Source organism: Carcharodon carcharias, chromosome 20 (assembly GCF_017639515.1).
Source record: "Carcharodon carcharias isolate sCarCar2 chromosome 20, sCarCar2.pri, whole genome shotgun sequence".
NCBI classification, from domain to species: Eukaryota; Metazoa; Chordata; class Chondrichthyes; order Lamniformes; family Lamnidae; genus Carcharodon; species Carcharodon carcharias.
The window spans coordinates 76,078,791-76,098,379 of NC_054486.1; the positions used below are offsets into that span (position 1 = coordinate 76,078,791).

The window sequence follows — 19,589 nt, forward strand, 5'->3', positions numbered from 1 at the left end:
CTAACAAAAAATTGGCATTATAACATACAAAATACTCTTAATTAATCTAACCTACATTCCACACTAAAAGATTTTCTATAGGTTACCCACCATTACTGCCACATCTCATATTTAGATTAAGATCGTCTTTTCCAATAGAAAAGATCAATAAAAACACTGGTGTAATACTGCAATGAACATACCCCTTGTAATCCAGATCAGAGAAGATGAAGGTCTTATTCATATCAAAGCCACAAGCAATGATGTCTTTGGCATTCTCGACAGCATACTTATAAGCCTGTTCCAGTGTTATGTCTTTCCACAGGTATTTCTCATCATCGGTCAGCTGAATTACAAGAGGTACATCAAAAACATCTTGGAGCCACCTATTTAATAGAATATATAGGCATGAACAAGCTAAATCCTTTTTATTGGAACAATCAGTGGAATATCATTTCATTGGTCTTAAGCTTTAAGCCAGCTGGGAAAGCATTTTAAATGGGCAGTAACTACCAACACTTAAAAACTTGAAAGCCTACATCGCACACCAAAAATGCGAAATGTACAAATATCATCTGTAAAGAGCACTATGCAAAATTTTTACTAGTAAAATGATGGACATGGCCAAGCCAGCAGACTGCTGGATCAAGAATGAGCCTGCAACTCTGCATACTATATTCTCACTAAACTAGCAGACTCTTGAATCATATTTCATGTGAGCATAGTTATAAAATATCACTCAGAGCTCGCAAGCCAAGATATCACAGGGTTGATTTAACTTTTCAGTTGCCAACAGGCAGAGCACACCAGCAACCCACTGGCAGTGAAGAGGGCTGAGCCATTTTGAGGCCCTGGCCTCATTTTAACAGAACCGACAAGATGCAGATGCCAAACGAGCACTTCATCTCTCAATGCAGCTCATTGCATTCAGGCTGGTGCTGTTATTCCGCAGCCCGGAGACCACTCAGCTGGCATCAAGACTAGTCTTGCTCTTCCTGGCCCCACAAAATTGGGGTCTTATGTTCACCAAACAGGCAGGCGTTTCGTTGCCTACTGGTAAGCCCCTGTAAAGGCATCGATAAGCAAAGTGTTGACATTAATAGGCAAGCAAGTCTATCATTTTAATATCGATTTCAGCAAGTTAAATCAAGTCCAATGAATTCAAGAAGCACATATAAGGTTGCTCTCTTAGTGAACACATGTATTCACACAAGTATTATCCAAACCTACTTTGTGAAGATGAATGGAATAAGGTGGCCCATATGCATAGCTTCTGATGAAGGACCACGCCCTGTATATAGGTAAAATGATTTTTTTGTTTCAAAAGCATCAAGGATCTGGTGCATATCCCTATGAAAAAAGAGTGATCAAAAATACAATTTCAAGAATACCTTTCAATACAGATAAACCAGATAGGAAAATGTCATGGGCAATTTTCTGGCATTAAGACATCACAAAACAAACCCTTCAAATAAATAGCATCAGCCTAATAATCCCATGCATCGTAAATTAATAATTAAAATACACTCCAGTTGAATTGATTCCATTGGCATGTTACTAACAGTAAAATTACAGTATTCTACTAAAATAGCTATTACTTAGATTCACTTAATTTCATATTAAATCTCTAGTGCTTTGAAGTCTTTACACTTTGATGTAAACATTCAGTGACAACTAAAACAAATTTATGTTCAAAGTGTCAAGTGATTAATTATATATCTTCAGGTGATGCTGAAACAGCCCCGAAAAATGCTGTTACGAAGTAACTTTTTTGTTTTATAATAGTTTACAACAATTATCAGATGAGGGAGGATGGCAGTTAATAGGATGGTGAACATGTATCATGTTATGTTGAAGTATTACTACTTTTACTTTTTTGTCTCAGTAATTCAGGACAGAATACAGAAAGTAATGTCAGAAGTTTCAAACTTTAAAAGATATTGAAAGATTATCTGAAAAAAAACTAGTTCAGAATGTAACAAACCATACTGCATTTAAAATATAAGAGATGCCAATTGCTACAGTAACAAACAAAGGCAAGTTCAGCAGTTGGGAATAAGTCACATGTACTGAAGAATCACATACTACGGGCACAAAAATAGATAAAGCTTTACCAACCGATGAGAGAAGAAGATTCCTCTGCAAAGAAAATGATGAGCTCTTTGACCAGTGACTTGTTCTATTCTGTTAATCAACTCCTGATCAATTTTGCTGCTTCCAAACCGAACTATAAATGACAAAGAGGTTTTCACAATTACTAAATTAGTGCAGTACAGTACCACAAGTATTGGAACATAAATTGAGGTAATATTAAACCATTATATTTCTTATCTGAATTACAATGAAAAGTTAAAGGATTGGTATGATTTTCCATCTCTCTGAATGTGTGCAATAAAGCTGCTAGTTAGTGATCAAAAATGATGTACAAAAATGAAATTTAAATACCTCCCTGCGCAAGTGACATGTTTAAGCAGTACTATATCAACAATAATATCTGTATTGCAAGTCTGTAAAGTGCCTATGGATTTTTTTACTTTAATAGTACACATAAATAAATACATACTTGCTGTCCTGTACTGTTTTCTTTCTATATTACATTTTCCTCTCTTTTCAAAATACACTTCAAAGATAAATTACTTAATTTTCACATCATTCTTCATTACAAGTTCACCAATGATTTAGGTTTACACCAAATTGTTGGGTTCTTAACCACTCAGACCTAAAGTGTTAGCTGCAGCTGAGTCGGAAGCACTTTCACCGCTTAGTCAAAGGTTGTGGGCTTGTGGGAGCTTTCTGTGTGCAAATATGCTTCCTACTTATAACTGCGGCTACACTTCAAAATATTTCTTTGGTTGTAAAGTGCTTTGAGATCATAAAGGTGATATATAAATGCAAGTCTTTCTTTTTTTAAATTGTTCTAAGCATTCCAAGAAGTTGGGCATTGCAAGAAGTTGGGCATTGCAATCAAGGCTGACATTTATTGTTCTTTTATAATTGTCCTGAGAAAGTGGTTGAGATCCATCTTCTTGAACCGTTACTGCTTTTGTGGTAAAGGGTCTCCTAGAATGATACTAGGATTTGAAGCAGTTTGGTACAGCTGATTGACTTGCTTGGCCATTTTGAGAACAGTTTTGAGTCAATCACATGGTGTGGGATTGGAATTACATCTTGGCCTGTGCAAGGATGGTAAGTTTTTTTCCCCTAAAGAGTACATCAGTGAACCAGTTGCGTTTTCACAGTTACTGATAACTTCACGGTCACTTTTATTGATTTTTTTTTTACATTTTCATTTTTTTACCAAACTGAATTCAACTTCTCAAACTCATTCTCTGGACTAGTAAAGTAATGTAATGACTACATAGCCATTCCTGCAGTATGTACTTTTTGATTTTTACATAGCCTTTGTGATGCATAATTTTTTGTTGCACATTAGTTTCAAAGTAATGCACAACACTTAGCGAACATTAATTCCACAATACTAAAATGTACAAACTTATCTCACTTCCAATAATCAGAACAATTAAAGGAAAGGGATACTTACCAATCAACTTGTCATAGTCCACCCCTTTGGCACAGGTTGTCTGCACAGTCCATGGATCCACATAGTCACCACCATCTTCTTCAACAGCCGGGCCATTACTATTAACTGGTGTGCTGCTCGTGGGCGGAACGCCAACCTTGTACTCCTGGTCTGTCAATGTTTTATAATTCAGTTTCAGTGCCAACAGTTCCTTTACTGCTGCATCAATTTCTTCCTGCATAAAAAGTGGTAGTTTGCAAAATGAATAATCCTTCTGAACATTTAAAATCAAATAAAGGGTTGTGTATTATCTATATTCCTTTGGGCAGGGGGGGCAGTGCTCCATGCAGGCTTAGAGGCCTTCGCTGCCTGCCTGGCTTCAGCTGTAGCCACAGACCAGCCTATGGTGGAGCTCTCCAACCGACTCCATCACAATGGTGGCCCAGCTGCTCAGGTCAATTTAAAGTGAAAAAAGTTGGAGAGTGGGTGCCTCCATCTTGGGGCACCCTCTCCCTCATTCACCTGAAAGGACACCTGCTGCTTCTTCGGTGCTGAATGGCCTCTTATTGGCTGTCCACTTTTTATATCCCACTGGCTGTCCTTAACTGGACAGCAAGCCCACCACCTGGCCAACAGCCAGGTGACTCTTCCCCACGTAATGCAGGCTTCTGACCCCCGTTTCACCATGATGGAGGCTTTGAAAGCCCAGGGGAAAATCCGGCTCTTTATCACAGTACGTCAACTTTGGTTGATATTATATTACATTCTAAAAATAACTCAATTTCTTAAAAGGTATAAGCACAGAATCACATTGTATTGATTCCTACCACAGTAATACTGACGCATTCTCCAATATGATCAGCCAGAGAAATTCAGCAATTAACTCCCATACATTCCAGAATCTGCTCTGGCCCAGTTTTACAAATTGTTGTAGGAGACAAAAAACTTGCATGGTTTGCTGCTGAATGTCACTACCTGTTCTGGAATTAGGCAAGACCAGCTGTGTTAATAATGAGTTGGAGCAATTCCAAGCATAATTAATAAATTAAAAAGTTATTAAACTACCCTAAAGAAATGAAAGTACAATCTTCTTACTTTAAAAAATGTTTGTAAAACACACTGCTCCTCTAACACTTGCATTATCCTTTGCTAACAAATACCGCAAAAGCAAATAATTGAGCAGAAATCTGATACAGTTTTATAATCTGATCTTCTAGTTAAGGGAAATAAAGTTAATAAAAACTGAAAATGCTGGAAATACTCAGCAGGTTTGACAGCATCTGTGGAGAATAAAACAGAGTTAACTTTGCAGGTCTGTGACCTTTTATCAGAAAGAGGGTTAAGGTCCTGCAGGCAGATTTTAGACAGCTGGAAAGAAACCAGCAAGCAGGACCTTAAAGGTAATAATCTCCAGATCACTCCAAATGCCACACACTAGTGAGTATAGAAATAGGAGAATAGAGCAGATGAATGCATGACTGGAGAGATGGTGCAGGAGAGAGGGCTTTAGATTCTTGGGGCATTGGTGTTGGTTCTGGAGGAGGTGGGACCTGTACAGGCCAGACAGATTGCACCTGAACAGAGCTGGGATCAATGTCCTGGCAGGGCAATTTGCTAGTGCTATTGGGGGGTGTTTAAACTAACTTGACAGGGGTTTGGAACCAGGCGGTAATACTAGAGAGGAAAGAAAAGGCACATAAAGAATTGGAAGAGACAGACAGTATTACTGTAGGAAATAGTATGGTATTAGGTTGGGTCAAAGTAAAAAGGAAATGGAATAAAGCCTAAATTGCATTTATTGTGCATGTAGGTGAATGCATGGAGTTTGATAAATAAGTTTGGTGGACTACAGGTGCAGGTTGCCATCTAGGAAAATGATTTTGTGGCAAAAAGTCCTGGCTCAAAATAAATAATCCCATGTACAAGGTGGTCAGGAAAGATCGGAAAGAAAGGAGGAGGGGTGGCAGTATTGATTAAGGATAGTAGTTGAGTGCTGGAGAGAGACTATATCCTGGAAGAGGGGTAAAGGGCAGAATCCATTTGGTGAGGACTAAGAGACAAGGGGTACCATTACATCGCTGAGTGTATTATTTAAGCCACCAACTAGTGAGAAAGAAACAGAGGTACAAATGTGCAGAGAATTTACAGAGCGGTGCAAAAACTGTAGAGTACAGATAATGCAGGGCTTTAATTATACTAACACAGACTGGGATAGCAATATTATAAAGGGTAGAAAAGGAGAAGAGTTTCTGAAGTGTGCTTGAGAGAATTTTCCAGATCATATGTTTCTCTTCTACTAAGGAAGAGGGCATTACTGGATCTGGTTCTGGGGAATGAATGTATCAAGTATATCAAGTGTCAGTAGGGACACACTTATGGAACACTGATCATAGTATAAGATTTAGGCTGGCTATGAAAAAGAACAAGGAGCAATCCAAAGTACAAAATAAATAATTGGGGGTCAATTTCAATGGGATGAGAACAGATCCAGTCCAGGTAAACTGGGATCAAAGGTTGGCAGGTAAAACTGGGGTTGAAGAATAGGCTGTCTTTATAGAGCAGATAATTTGGGTACAAGTGAAGTGCATTCCCATGAGGGGGTCAGATAGGACAAACAAAGTCAAGGATCCCCAAATGATGAAAGAGATAAGAGTGTTAAGGTGAAGCAGTATATCAGATTGATAATACAAGTGAGAACCAGGCTAAAAATAGAAAGTTCAGAGGGGAAGTGAAAAAGGAAATGAGAGCAGCAAAGAGAAACAGTATGAGAGAGACTGGGAGCTAACATAGAAGGGAATTCAGAAGTCTTCTATAGACATATAAATAATAAAAAGGTAGTAAAAGGAGGTGTGGAGTCAGCTTGGGAACATAACAGGGATGTACACATGGAGGCAGAGGGCACAGCTGAGATACTAAATAAGTGCTTTGCATTTGTCGTTACCAAAGAATACAGAACTGTTGAAATCTAGTGAAAGAGGAGAGGGTTGAGATACTGCATGAGCTAAAAATTGTATGGAAATATTAGAAAGGCTGCCAGTACTTAAAGTTGATAAAGTAGCCAGGACCAGAATAGATGCATCTGAGGATGTGAGGAAAGTGAAAAGGAATTACAGCACAGGCCATAATCTTCCAATTGTACTTGGATACAAGGATGGTGTCAGAGACTGAGAATTGCAAAAGTCATAATTGTGATCAAAAAAGGATGTAAGGAAATGCTCAGCAACTACAGCAGTCAGTTTAACCTTAGTGGTGGGAAAGCTTTTAGAAACAATAATCCAGGACACAATTAATAGTCATTTGGACAAATGTGGATTAGTTAAGAAAAGCTAGCATAGATTTTTTTATGGTTAAATCATGTTTAACTAACTTGATTGGGTTTTTTGATAAGGTAACAGAGAGGGTTGATGAGGATATTGCGGGTGATGTGGTGTACATGATGTCCAAAAGGCATTTTATAAAGAGACACATAACAGGCTTGTCAGCAAAGTTGAAGCCCATGGAATAAAAGGAACAGTGGCAGCATAGATACAAAGTTGGTTGAGTGAGTGACGGGGTGAGTAGTGGGGAACAGTTGCTCACTGGACTGAAGGACAGTATATAGTGGGGTTCCCTAGAGGTCAGTATTAGGGCCACTGCTTTTCTTGATCTATACGAATGACTTAAACCTAGGGGTGTAGGGCACAATTTCAAAATATGCAGATGACACAAAACTTGTAAGAATTGTCAACTGTGGGGATGACAGTGGTAGACTTCAAGAGGACATAAACAGGGTGGTGAATGGGCAGACACATGGCACATGAAATTTAATATAGAGAAAGGTGAAATGATACATTTTGGTAGGAAGAATGTGGAAAGGCAATATAAAATAAAATATACAATTCTAAAGAGGCTGCAGCAGCAGAGGGACCTGGGGGTATGTGCACAGAGGTTGAAGGTGGCAGGCCAAGTTAAGAAAACAGTTAATAAAGCTTATGGGATGCTGGGCTTTTGTAAATAGAGACTTCGAGTACAAAAGTGAGTAAGTTACGGTGAACTCTTAAAAAACACTGGTTTGGCCTCAACTGGAGTATTGTCCAATTCTGGGCACCACACTTCAAGGACGTGAAGGCATTCGAGAGGGTGCAGGAAAGATTCACGAGAATGGTTCCAGGAATGAGGGACGACAGTTAGGAGGACAAAGAAAATTTAGAAGAGATTTGATAGAGGTGTTCAAATCATGAGCGGTCTAGACGGAGTAGATAGGGAGAAACTGTTCCCATTGGTGGAAGGATCGAGAACCAGAGGATGCTGATTTAAAGCAAAAAATCCAGAGACAACAGGAGGAAAAACATTTTTACGCCATTATTGGTTAGGATCAGGGATGCCTAAAAGTGCATTTAATCAAAGCTTTCAAATGAGAAGTGGTTAATAACTGCAGAGAAAAGATTTGTAGGGCTATGGGGAAAAGGCAGGAGAGATGGAGTAGCTGAGTTGCTCTCACAGAAAATGAGTACAGACACAATGGGCCAAATGATCTCCTTCTGTATTGTAACCATTCTATGATTCTAGTGGGCTAAAAAACTTCTATTTTTATGTTTTATTGATGTACATAATCATCCAATTTATTACTCTAAAGTGTGAGGTTTCTCAAACATTTTTAGAAAAAAATTATATTTTTTTCTAAAATCTTTGATTGTGGTGTTTAATGGGTTTTCAGAGTACAAATAATTAGGTTTGGGGTGATGCTATGGCATGAGAGGAGTAATGCTCCATGTATTCATATAGAAAGCAATTTTTAAAAACAGCTCTTTAAAAACAGAAAAGAGGCACATAAACAGCCTATAAATTTATGAATATTTCACATTTCTTAGATCCTGTTTATAAAATTGAAAAAGATGTTGCAACATCAGGTCAATTTAAAATCCTAGTCAGATTTACACAGGCTGGTACTAACTTTATGCATTAATGCAATGCAGATATTTCACCTTTGTTGCTTTGTTTGACTTTAGCAGTCGGACAGTGTCCCCTTGGGCAGCCACTTTCCCATACAATTCCATGGGGGTTGTCGATAAAGACATTTTGCACTTGGGAGGAGCTGACACTCTCTTCAAAATGGACCACTTAATATTTGGACCTGTAAATAAGCCAGATAGTTATTACGACAAGGGACTCATACTCAGTCTAAGCCTCAGGCCCCTCCCTCACATCCCAGGGGTGGGTGGGGCGCTTCACTCACATCCCGGGGGTGGCGGGGGGGGCCCTCCTCCCTCACATCCCGGGGGTGGGGGGCCCTCGCTCACTCACATCCCGGGGGTGGGGGGCCCTCGCTCACTCACATCCCGGGGGTGGGGGGCCCTCGCTCACTCACATCCCGGGAGTGGGGTGGGGGGTCCTCACTCACTCACTCACATCCTGGGGGTGGGGTGGGGGGTCCTCACTCACTCACTCACATCCTGGGGGTGGGGGGTCCTCACTCATTCACTCACATCCCGGGGGTGGGGGGTCCTCACTCACTCACTCACATCCCGGGGGTGGGGGGTCCTCACTCACTCACTCACATCCCGGGGGTGGGGGGTCCTCACTCACATCCCGGGGGTGGGGGGTCCTCACTCACATCCCGGGGGTGGGGGGTCCTCACTCACTCACTCACATCCCGGGGGTGGGGGGTCCTCACTCACTCACATCCCAGGGGTGCGGGGCCCTCACTCACTCACATCCCGGGGGTGTGGGGCCCTCACTCACACATCCCGGGAATGTGGAGGGGGGGGGCCCTCACTCACATCCCGGGGGTGGGGAGTCCTCACTCACTCACTCACATCCCGGGGGTGGGGGGTCCTCACTCACTCACTCACATCCCGGGGGTGGGGGGTCCTCACTCACTCACTCACATCCCGGGGGTGGGGGGTCCTCACTCACTCACTCACATCCCGGGGGTGGGGGGTCCTCACTCACTCACTCACATCCCGGGGGTGGGGGGTCCTCACTCACTCACTCACATCCCGGGGGTGGGGGGTCCTCACTCACTCACTCACATCCCGGGGGTGGGGGGTCCTCACTCACTCACTCACATCCCGGGGGTGGGGGGTCCTCACTCACTCACTCACATCCCGGGGGTGGGGGGTCCTCACTCACTCACTCACATCCCGGGGGTGGGGGGTCCTCACTCACTCACTCACATCCCGGGGGTGGGGGGTCCTCACTCACTCACTCACATCCCGGGGGTGGGGGGTCCTCACTCACTCACTCACATCCCGGGGGTGGGGGGTCCTCACTCACTCACTCACATCCCGGGGGTGGGGGGTCCTCACTCACTCACTCACATCCCGGGGGTGGGGGGTCCTCACTCACTCACTCACATCCCGGGGGTGGGGGGTCCTCACTCACTCACTCACATCCCGGGGGTGGGGGGTCCTCACTCACTCACTCACATCCCGGGGGTGGGGGGTCCTCACTCACTCACTCACATCCCGGGGGTGGGGGGTCCTCACTCACTCACTCACATCCCGGGGGTGGGGGGTCCTCACTCACTCACTCACATCCCGGGGGTGGGGGGTCCTCACTCACTCACTCACATCCCGGGGGTGGGGGGTCCTCACTCACTCACTCACATCCCGGGGGTGGGGGGTCCTCACTCACTCACTCACATCCCGGGGGTGGGGGGTCCTCACTCACTCACTCACATCCCGGGGGTGGGGGGTCCTCACTCACTCACTCACATCCCGGGGGTGGGGGGTCCTCACTCACTCACTCACATCCCGGGGGTGGGGGGGGTCCTCACTCACTCACATCCCAGGGGTGGGGGGGTCCTCACTCACTCACCCACATCCCGGGGGGGGGGGGGGCCCTCACTCACTCACATCCCGGGAATGTGGAGGGGGGGCCCTCACTCACATCCTGGGGGTGGGGGGTCCTCACTCACTCACACATCCCGGGGGTGGGGGGTCCTCACTCACTCACTCACATCCCGGGGGTGGGGGTCCTCACTCACTCTCACATCCCGGGGGTGGGGGGCCCTCGCTCACTCACATCCCGGGGGCGGGGGGCCCTCGCTCACTCACATCCCGGGGGTGGGGGGCCCTCGCTCACTCACATCCCGGGGGTGGGGGGTCCTCACTCACTCACTCACATCCCGGGGGCATGGGGGCCCTCACTCACATCCCGGGGGTGGGGGGTCCTCACTCACATCCCGGGGGTGGGGGGTCCTCGCTCACTCACACATCCCGGGGGTGGGGGGCCCTCGCTCACTCACATCCCGGGGGTGGGGGGTCCTCACTCACTCACTCACATCCCGGGGGCATGGGGGCCCTCACTCACTCACTCACATCCCGGGGGCATGGGGGCCCTCACTCACTCACTCACATCCCGGGGGTGGGGGGTCCTCACTCACTCACTCACATCCCGGGGGTGGGGGGCCCTCGCTCACTCACATCCCGGGGGTGGGGGGTCCTCACTCACTCACTCACATCCCGGGGGCATGGGGGCCCTCACTCACATCCCGGGGGTGGGGGGTCCTCACTCACACTCACATCCCGGGGGTGGGGGGGGGGGGGGGGGGGGGGGGGGGGCCTCCTCCCTCACATCCCGGGGGTGGGGGGCCCTCGCTCACTCACATCCCGGGGGTGGGGGGCCCTCGCTCACTCACATCCCGGGAGTGGGGTGGGGGGTCCTCACTCACTCACTCACATCCTGGGGGTGGGGTGGGGGGTCCTCACTCACTCACTCACATCCCGGGGGTGGGGGGGTCCTCACTCACTCACTCACATCCCGGGGGTGGGGGGTCCTCACTCACTCACTCACATCCCGGGGGTGGGGGGTCCTCACTCACATCCCGGGGGTGGGGGGTCCTCACTCACATCCCGGGGGTGGGGGGTCCTCACTCACATCCCGGGGGTGGGGGGTCCTCACTCACATCCCGGGGGTGGGGGGTCCTCACTCACATCCCGGGGGTGGGGGGTCCTCACTCACTCACTCACATCCCGGGGGTGGGGGGTCCTCACTCACTCACATCCCAGGGGTGCGGGGTCCTCACTCACTCACCCACATCCCGGGGGGGGGGCCCTCACTCACTCACATCCCGGGGGTGTGGGGCCCTCACTCACACATCCCGGGAATGTGGAGGGGGGGGGCCCTCACTCACATCCCGGGGGTGGGGGGCCCTCACTCACTCACTCACATCCCGGGGGTGGGGGGTCCTCACTCACTCACTCACATCCCGGGGGTGGGGGGTCCTCACTCACTCACTCACATCCCGGGGGTGGGGGGGTCCTCACTCACTCACTCACATCCCGGGGGTGGGGGGTCCTCACTCACTCACTCACATCCCGGGGGTGGGGGGGTCCTCACTCACTCACTCACATCCCGGGGGTGGGGGGTCCTCACTCACTCACTCACATCCCGGGGGTGGGGGGTCCTCACTCACTCACTCACATCCCGGGGGTGGGGGGTCCTCACTCACTCACTCACATCCCGGGGGTGGGGGGTCCTCACTCACTCACTCACATCCCGGGGGTGGGGGGTCCTCACTCACTCACTCACATCCCGGGGGTGGGGGGTCCTCACTCACTCACTCACATCCCGGGGGTGGGGGGTCCTCACTCACTCACTCACATCCCGGGGCTGGGGGGTCCTCACTCACTCACTCACATCCCGGGGCTGGGGGGTCCTCACTCACTCACTCACATCCCGGGGGTGGGGGGGTCCTCACTCACTCACTCACATCCCGGGGGTGGGGGGTCCTCACTCACTCACTCACATCCCGGGGGTGGGGGGGGTCCTCACTCACTCACATCCCAGGGGTGGGGGGGTCCTCACTCACTCACCCACATCCCGGGGGGGGGGGGGCCCTCACTCACTCACATCCCGGGAATGTGGAGGGGGGGCCCTCACTCACATCCCGGGGGTGGGGGGTCCTCACTCACTCACTCACATCCTGGGGGTGGGGGGTCCTCACTCACTCACACATCCCGGGGGTGGGGGGTCCTCACTCACTCACTCACATCCCGGGGGTGGGGGTCCTCACTCACTCTCACATCCCGGGGGTGGGGGGCCCTCGCTCACTCACATCCCGGTGGCGGGGGGCCCTCGCTCACTCACATCCCGGGGGTGGGGGGCCCTCGCTCACTCACATCCCGGGGGTGGGGGGCCCTCGCTCACTCACATCCCGGGGGTGGGGGGTCCTCACTCACTCACTCACATCCCGGGGGCATGGGGGCCCTCACTCACATCCCGGGGGCATGGGGGCCCTCACTCACATCCCGGGGGTGGGGGGTCCTCACTCACATCCCGGGGGTGGGGGGCCCTCGCTCACTCACACATCCCGGGGGTGGGGGGCCCTCGCTCACTCACATCCCGGGGGTGGGGGGTCCTCACTCACTCACTCACATCCCGGGGGCATGGGGGCCCTCACTCACTCACTCACATCCCGGGGGCATGGGGGCCCTCACTCACTCACTCACATCCCGGGGGTGGGGGGTCCTCACTCACTCACTCACATCCCGGGGGTGGGGGGCCCTCGCTCACTCACATCCCGGGGGTGGGGGGTCCTCACTCACTCACTCACATCCCGGGGGCATGGGGGGCCCTCACTCACATCCCGGGGGTGGGGGGTCCTCACTCACACTCACATCCCGGGGGTGGCGGGGGGGGGGGGGGGGGGGCCCTCCTCCCTCACATCCCGGGGGTGGGGGGCCCTCGCTCACTCACATCCCGGGGGTGGGGGGCCCTCGCTCACTCACATCCCGGGGGTGGGGGGCCCTCGCTCACTCACATCCCGGGAGTGGGGTGGGGGGTCCTCACTCACTCACTCACATCCTGGGGGTGGGGTGGGGGGGTCCTCACTCACTCACTCACATCCTGGGGGTGGGGGGTCCTCACTCACTCACTCACATCCCGGGGGTGGGGGGTCCTCACTCACTCACTCACATCCCGGGGGTGGGGGGTCCTCACTCACTCACTCACATCCCGGGGGTGGGGGGTCCTCACTCACATCCCGGGGGTGGGGGGTCCTCACTCACATCCCGGGGGTGGGGGGGTCCTCACTCACATCCCGGGGGTGGGGGGTCCTCACTCACATCCCGGGGGTGGGGGGTCCTCACTCACATCCCGGGGGTGGGGGGTCCTCACTCACATCCCGGGGGTGGGGGGTCCTCACTCACTCACTCACATCCCGGGGGTGGGGGGTCCTCACTCACTCACATCCCGGGGGTGTGGGGCCCTCACTCACACATCCCGGGAATGTGGAGGGGGGGGGCCCTCACTCACATCCCGGGGGTGGGGGGCCCTCACTCACTCACTCACATCCCGGGGGTGGGGGGTCCTCACTCACTCACTCACATCCCGGGGGTGGGGGGTCCTCACTCACTCACTCACATCCCGGGGGTGGGGGGTCCTCACTCACTCACTCACATCCCGGGGGTGGGGGGTCCTCACTCACTCACTCACATCCCGGGGGTGGGGGGGTCCTCACTCACTCACTCACATCCCGGGGGTGGGGGGTCCTCACTCACTCACTCACATCCCGGGGGTGGGGGGGTCCTCACTCACTCACTCACATCCCGGGGGTGGGGGGTCCTCACTCACTCACTCACATCCCGGGGGTGGGGGGTCCTCACTCACTCACTCACATCCCGGGGGTGGGGGGGTCCTCACTCACTCACTCACATCCCGGGGGTGGGGGGTCCTCACTCACTCACTCACATCCCGGGGGTGGGGGGTCCTCACTCACTCACTCACATCCCGGGGGTGGGGGGTCCTCACTCACTCACTCACATCCCGGGGGTGGGGGGTCCTCACTCACTCACTCACATCCCGGGGGTGGGGGGTCCTCACTCACTCACTCACATCCCGGGGGTGGGGGGTCCTCACTCACTCACTCACATCCCGGGGGTGGGGGGTCCTCACTCACTCACTCACATCCCGGGGGTGGGGGGGTCCTCACTCACTCACATCCCAGGGGTGGGGGGGTCCTCACTCACTCACCCACATCCCGGGGGGGGGGGGCCCTCACTCACTCACATCCCGGGAATGTGGAGGGGGGGCCCTCACTCACATCCTGGTGGTGGGGGGTCCTCACTCACTCACACATCCCGGGGGTGGGGGGTCCTCACTCACTCACTCACATCCCGGGGGTGGGGGTCCTCACTCACTCTCACATCCCGGGGGTGGGGGGCCCTCGCTCACTCACATCCCGGGGGCGGGGGGCCCTCGCTCACTCACATCCCGGGCGTGGGGGGCCCTCGCTCACTCACATCCCGGGGGTGGGGGTCCTCACTCACTCACTCACATCCCGGGGGCATGGGGGCCCTCACTCACATCCCGGGGGTGGGGGGTCCTCACTCACATCCCGGGGGTGGGGGGTCCTCGCTCACTCACACATCCCGGGGGTGGGGGGCCCTCGCTCACTCACATCCCGGGGGTGGGGGGTCCTCACTCACTCACTCACATCCCGGGGGCATGGGGGCCCTCACTCACTCACTCACATCCCGGGGGCATGGGGGCCCTCACTCACTCACTCACATCCCGGGGGTGGGGGGTCCTCACTCACTCACTCACATCCCGGGGGCATGGGGGCCCTCACTCACTCACTCACATCCCGGGGGTGGGGGGTCCTCACTCACTCACTCACATCCCGGGGGCATGGGGGCCCTCACTCACATCCCGGGGGTGGGGGGTCCTCACTCACTCACTCACATCCCGGGGGCATGGGGGCCCTCGCTCACTCACATCCCGGGGGTGGGGGGTCCTCACTCACTCACTCACATCCCGGGGGTGGGGGGTCCTCACTCACTCACATCCCGGGGGTGGGGGGCCCTCGCTCACTCACATCCCGGGGGTGGGGGGTCCTCACTCACTCACTCACATCCCGGGGGCATGGGGGCCCTCACTCACTCACATCCCGGGGGTGGGGGGTCCTCACTCACTCACTCACATCCCGGGGGTGGGGGGTCCTCACTCACTCACTCACATCCCGGGGGTGGGGGGTCCTCACTCACACTCACATCCCGGGGGTGGGGGGTCCTCACTCACTCACTCACATCCCGGGGGCATGGGGGCCCTCACTCACATCCCGGGGGTGGGGGGTCCTCACTCACTCACTCACATCCCGGGGGTGGGGGGTCCTCACTCACTCACTCACATCCCGGGGGTGGGGGGCCCTCGCTCACTCACATCCCGGGGGTGGGGGGCCCTCGCTCACTCACATCCCGGGAATGTGGAGGGGGGGGCCCTCACTCACATCCCGGGGGTGGGGTCCCTCACTCACATCCCGGGGGTGGGGGGCCCTCACTCACATCCCGGGGGTGGGGTCCCTCACTCACATCCCGGGGGTGGGGTCCCTCACTCACATCCCGGGGGTGGGGTCCCTCACTCACATCCCGGGAATGTGGAGGGGGGGTCCCTCACTCACATCCCGGGGGTGGGGTCCCTCACTCACATCCCGGGGGTGGGGGGCCCTCACTCACATCCCGGGGGTGGGGGGCCCTCACTCACATCCCGGGGGTGGGGGGCCCTCACTCACATCCCGGGGGTGGGGGGCCCTCACTCACATCCCGGGTCCAGCCCCCAATGGGAAACATCCTCACCTCCCCCCCGGCCCCCCTTATAACCCCAGCCGGGTTCCAGCTCCTCACTTACAGCCCCGATTGCATCAGAAACATCTAGGCTGTCGCGGCCAAGACGCTCCGCATCCGCTCTGAATGAACCGCGAAGCAGGCGGCTCTTCCCCACTGGGCCGCCGGCGGTCCGCCCTCCTTCCTCCTCCGCGACCCGAAAATTTAACGAAAAGCTTCTCCGCTCTGACGCGATCGAACCCCTGAAGAAGTCGCATTCACATCCGGAATTAAACATAATTCAAGTCGTTGCGGGGGTGAGTAGAGCGGAGCGGACAGGAGGTGGGACCGGAAGTTGGTGGGTCTTTAGTTTAAGCTTTGCTGTTGATGATGATGATGATGATGATATTAATCTAAATGTCTAATATTTCCCACCATATGAAAGATGGGCTTTCTTTTATCCATAGTTTTAAGCGACTCACTCAAAAATCGGTCTGTTGAACGTAAAGGTGGAGCTGGCGGTGTCAGCCCCAGTCTGAACGGGTCACAGAGTCAGTGCCCCGGTGCTGTTATCAGGGATAATCTAACGACAGTACACGGGAGAGTATATTCATTGTTTGTACTGATGCACCTTGTGATACATGTTGTAAAAGTTGAACCTGATTGTACCTTTGTAATGGTGATTTTGAAATGGTTTGGAATGTGGTTGAAGATATTTTATGAATAAAGTATATTTTTGCAAAAATAAAAGACAGTACACGGGAGAGTCTGGTCAAAGCACCAACTCCTGACGAACTGACTAAGGCCCTTGAGTCCTTTGAGAAGAGTAAAACTCCCCGAAGCGATGGCTTACCAGCTGAGTTGTATTCGGCTCTGTGGGACTGCATCGGCCCAGACCTGATAAAAGTGTAGGAGAGTATGCTCCTGGCCGGCAGCATGTTAGACAAGCAGAAGTGGGAAAGGGAGGAAATTAGAATTTGGTGACCCATTTCATTGTTGAATGTGGACTATAAGATTCTGCCCAAGGTCATCTCCAATCGGGTCAAGTCTGCTCTGGAGTCGGTGATCCACCCTGACCAGACCTGCGCTGTGCCCGGCAGGAAGATCTCTTGACAGCCTTGTGCTACTCAGGGATGCGATCGCCTACCTCATCAGCCTGGATCAGGAGAAGGCCTTTGACAGAATATTACACACCTGCATGGTGGATATGCTCTCCAAAATGGGGTTTAGGGAGGGAATCTGTAACTGGATCCAACTGCTCTACACTAATATCAGTAGCACAGTTTCAATCAATGGGTGGGAATCAGATAGCTTTCCGATTTAAATCTGGAGTCAGACAGGGCTGCCCTCTCTCCCCTGTCCTGTTTGTGTGTTGCATAGAACCCTTTGCTGAGTCTATCAGGAAGGATCTGGGCATAGGAAGAGCGATGTTCCCAGGCAGTGGAGGCACTCAGGTCAAAGCCTCCCTGTACGTGGACGATGTTGCTGTCTTCTGCTTAGATCTGCTGTCGGTGCGCAGACTGATCAACATCTGTGACCAATTCGAACTGGCCTCGGGAGCCAAGGTAAATCGTGTTAAGAGTGAGGCCATGTTCTTTGGACTGGGCTGACTGATCCTTTGTCCCCTTCACCATCAGGTCAGATGGCTTGAAGGTGCTGGGGATATGGTTTGGAGGGACTGGGGCATGCGTTAGAAACTGGAAGGAGCGAGTGGCTATGGTGGAAAGAAAACTGGGCTTGTGGGAGCGACGCTCTGTCTCCATTGCAGATAAGAACCAGGTCGTCAGATGTAAAGCACTCTTGGTGTTACTGTACGTGGCACAGGTCTGGCCTATTCCTCACTCCTGCGCGGTGGTGATCACCCAAATTCATTTTTTGCTTTATCTGGAGATCAAAAATCGATCGTGTTCACAGGGATGTGATATACAAACACCTAGATAAAGGGGGGAAAACATGCCCAACATCACCCTCATCCTGATGACCACCTTTGTGTTTGGCTGCATCAAGCCCATCAGGCAGTAACATCCTGGAAGCCCTGCAGGAAAAGGAGATGGTGGATCCTGTGGGATGGTTCCCCGAGCAGACTGTCAAAGTCATTTGGCAGAATTCCTCATCGCCAGAACTTTCCAACAAGCACCACAATGTAGCTTGGCTGGTGGTGAGAAAGGCCCTCCCCGTCAGATCCTTCCTATACGCCAGGAGTCTCACCCCCTCTGCACGTTGCCCTCGAGGTGGCTGTGGTGAGGAAGAGGCTTTTGTTCACCTCTTTGTGGAATGTGACTTTGCAAAGAAGGCCTGGAGAGAGATGCAGTGGTTTTTGTCGAGGTTCATCCCCAGCAGTGCTGTGATATGGGACTCTGTGCTCTATGGGCTGTTCCCAGGGACATACACCAAGACAAACATCAACTGCAGCTGGAGGATCATCAACTCGATGAAAGATGTTCTTTGGTCTGTCTGAAATTTGTTGGTCTTCCAGTGCAAAGAGTTGTCCTTGACCGAGTGTTGCAGACTGGCACATTCCAAGATCCAGGACTACGTGCTGAGGGATGCACTAAAGCTTGGGGCAGCTGCTGCAGAGGCGCATTGGTGAGAAGTCGCTGTCTAAGACCTTTCTGCCATAGTGCACCGAGGGACCAGGGACTGTGTAGACCCCTTGGGCTGTATGACTCACAATGAATGTATGTTGTGAATACTGTATGTAGTGAGTACTAAATGCATCTTAATTGCGTTGAAGCACCTCAGAGTGCAACATGATATATGTAGATAATTCCAATACCATTGTACTGTCTGTCTGTCTGTAATGATCATATTTAAATGACTTTATTATTCATTGATTGTATTGAAGCAGCTCGAGATCCATGTGTAAAAGTTGAATATGATTGTACTTTTTGTGACGGCCATTTAGAAATGTTTGTGATGTTCTTTCAGATATTTTATGAATAAAATATATTTTTCCAAAAAAAAAAATCTAACTCACTACTGCATAGGGGCATCTGTATATCTTAGTAGGTCTGATAGGCAGACTGATCAAGTTTTGTTTGTAAAATTGTGGATGCTGGAAATCTGAAACAAAAACAAAGTGCAGAAAAAACTCAGAAGAAGTTAAAATGGGGGACTGGAAATGTTAACTCTGTTTCTGTCCCCACAGATGCTGCCAGACCCGCTGGGTTTTTCCAACATTTTCTCTTTTGTTTCAAGTTTTGTTCATTATGGCCTAACGGCATAATTTATTGTATGGAACAACTGCTATTTTTGTTTCTTTATATAAAAAAAAGCCAAAATTTATATGTCAGGAAAGTTGTGGCTCTGCCAGCTCTCTCATCTAAATGCTGTCCCATCCAAAACCACAGTGTTAGTTTTCACATGTATGTTGATTACACCCAGCTCTACTTCACCACTACCTCAATTCCTCCACTGTTGCAACATTATCAGACTGTTTATCGGACATCGCGTACTGGATAAGCAAACGTTTCCTCCAATTAAATAATAGGAAGATTGAACCATTGTTTCCAGTCCCTGCTCCAAACTCTGGTTCCCAGCTACCAACACCTTCCCTCTCCCTGATA

The 19,589-nt window shown here is 51.5% G+C and overlaps 1 protein-coding gene across 1 annotated transcript in view; it reads right to left on the reverse strand.

Moving 5' to 3' along the window:
* LOC121292448 (tryptophan--tRNA ligase, cytoplasmic-like) overlaps positions 1-16,272 on the reverse strand; it is a 38,869-nt gene extending 22,597 nt beyond the window's left edge. The window contains exons 1-6 of the mRNA XM_041214391.1: positions 16,109-16,272; positions 8,464-8,612; positions 3,521-3,734; positions 2,098-2,206; positions 1,210-1,329; positions 183-365 (exon numbers count right to left, since the gene is read on the reverse strand). Of these exons, the coding sequence (XP_041070325.1) occupies positions 183-365; positions 1,210-1,329; positions 2,098-2,206; positions 3,521-3,734; positions 8,464-8,556 (719 nt within the window). The 5' untranslated portion in view covers positions 8,557-8,612; positions 16,109-16,272. The remainder of the gene's footprint in view (positions 1-182; positions 366-1,209; positions 1,330-2,097; positions 2,207-3,520; positions 3,735-8,463; positions 8,613-16,108) is intronic.
* Between the last annotated feature and the right edge of the window lie 3,317 nt (positions 16,273-19,589).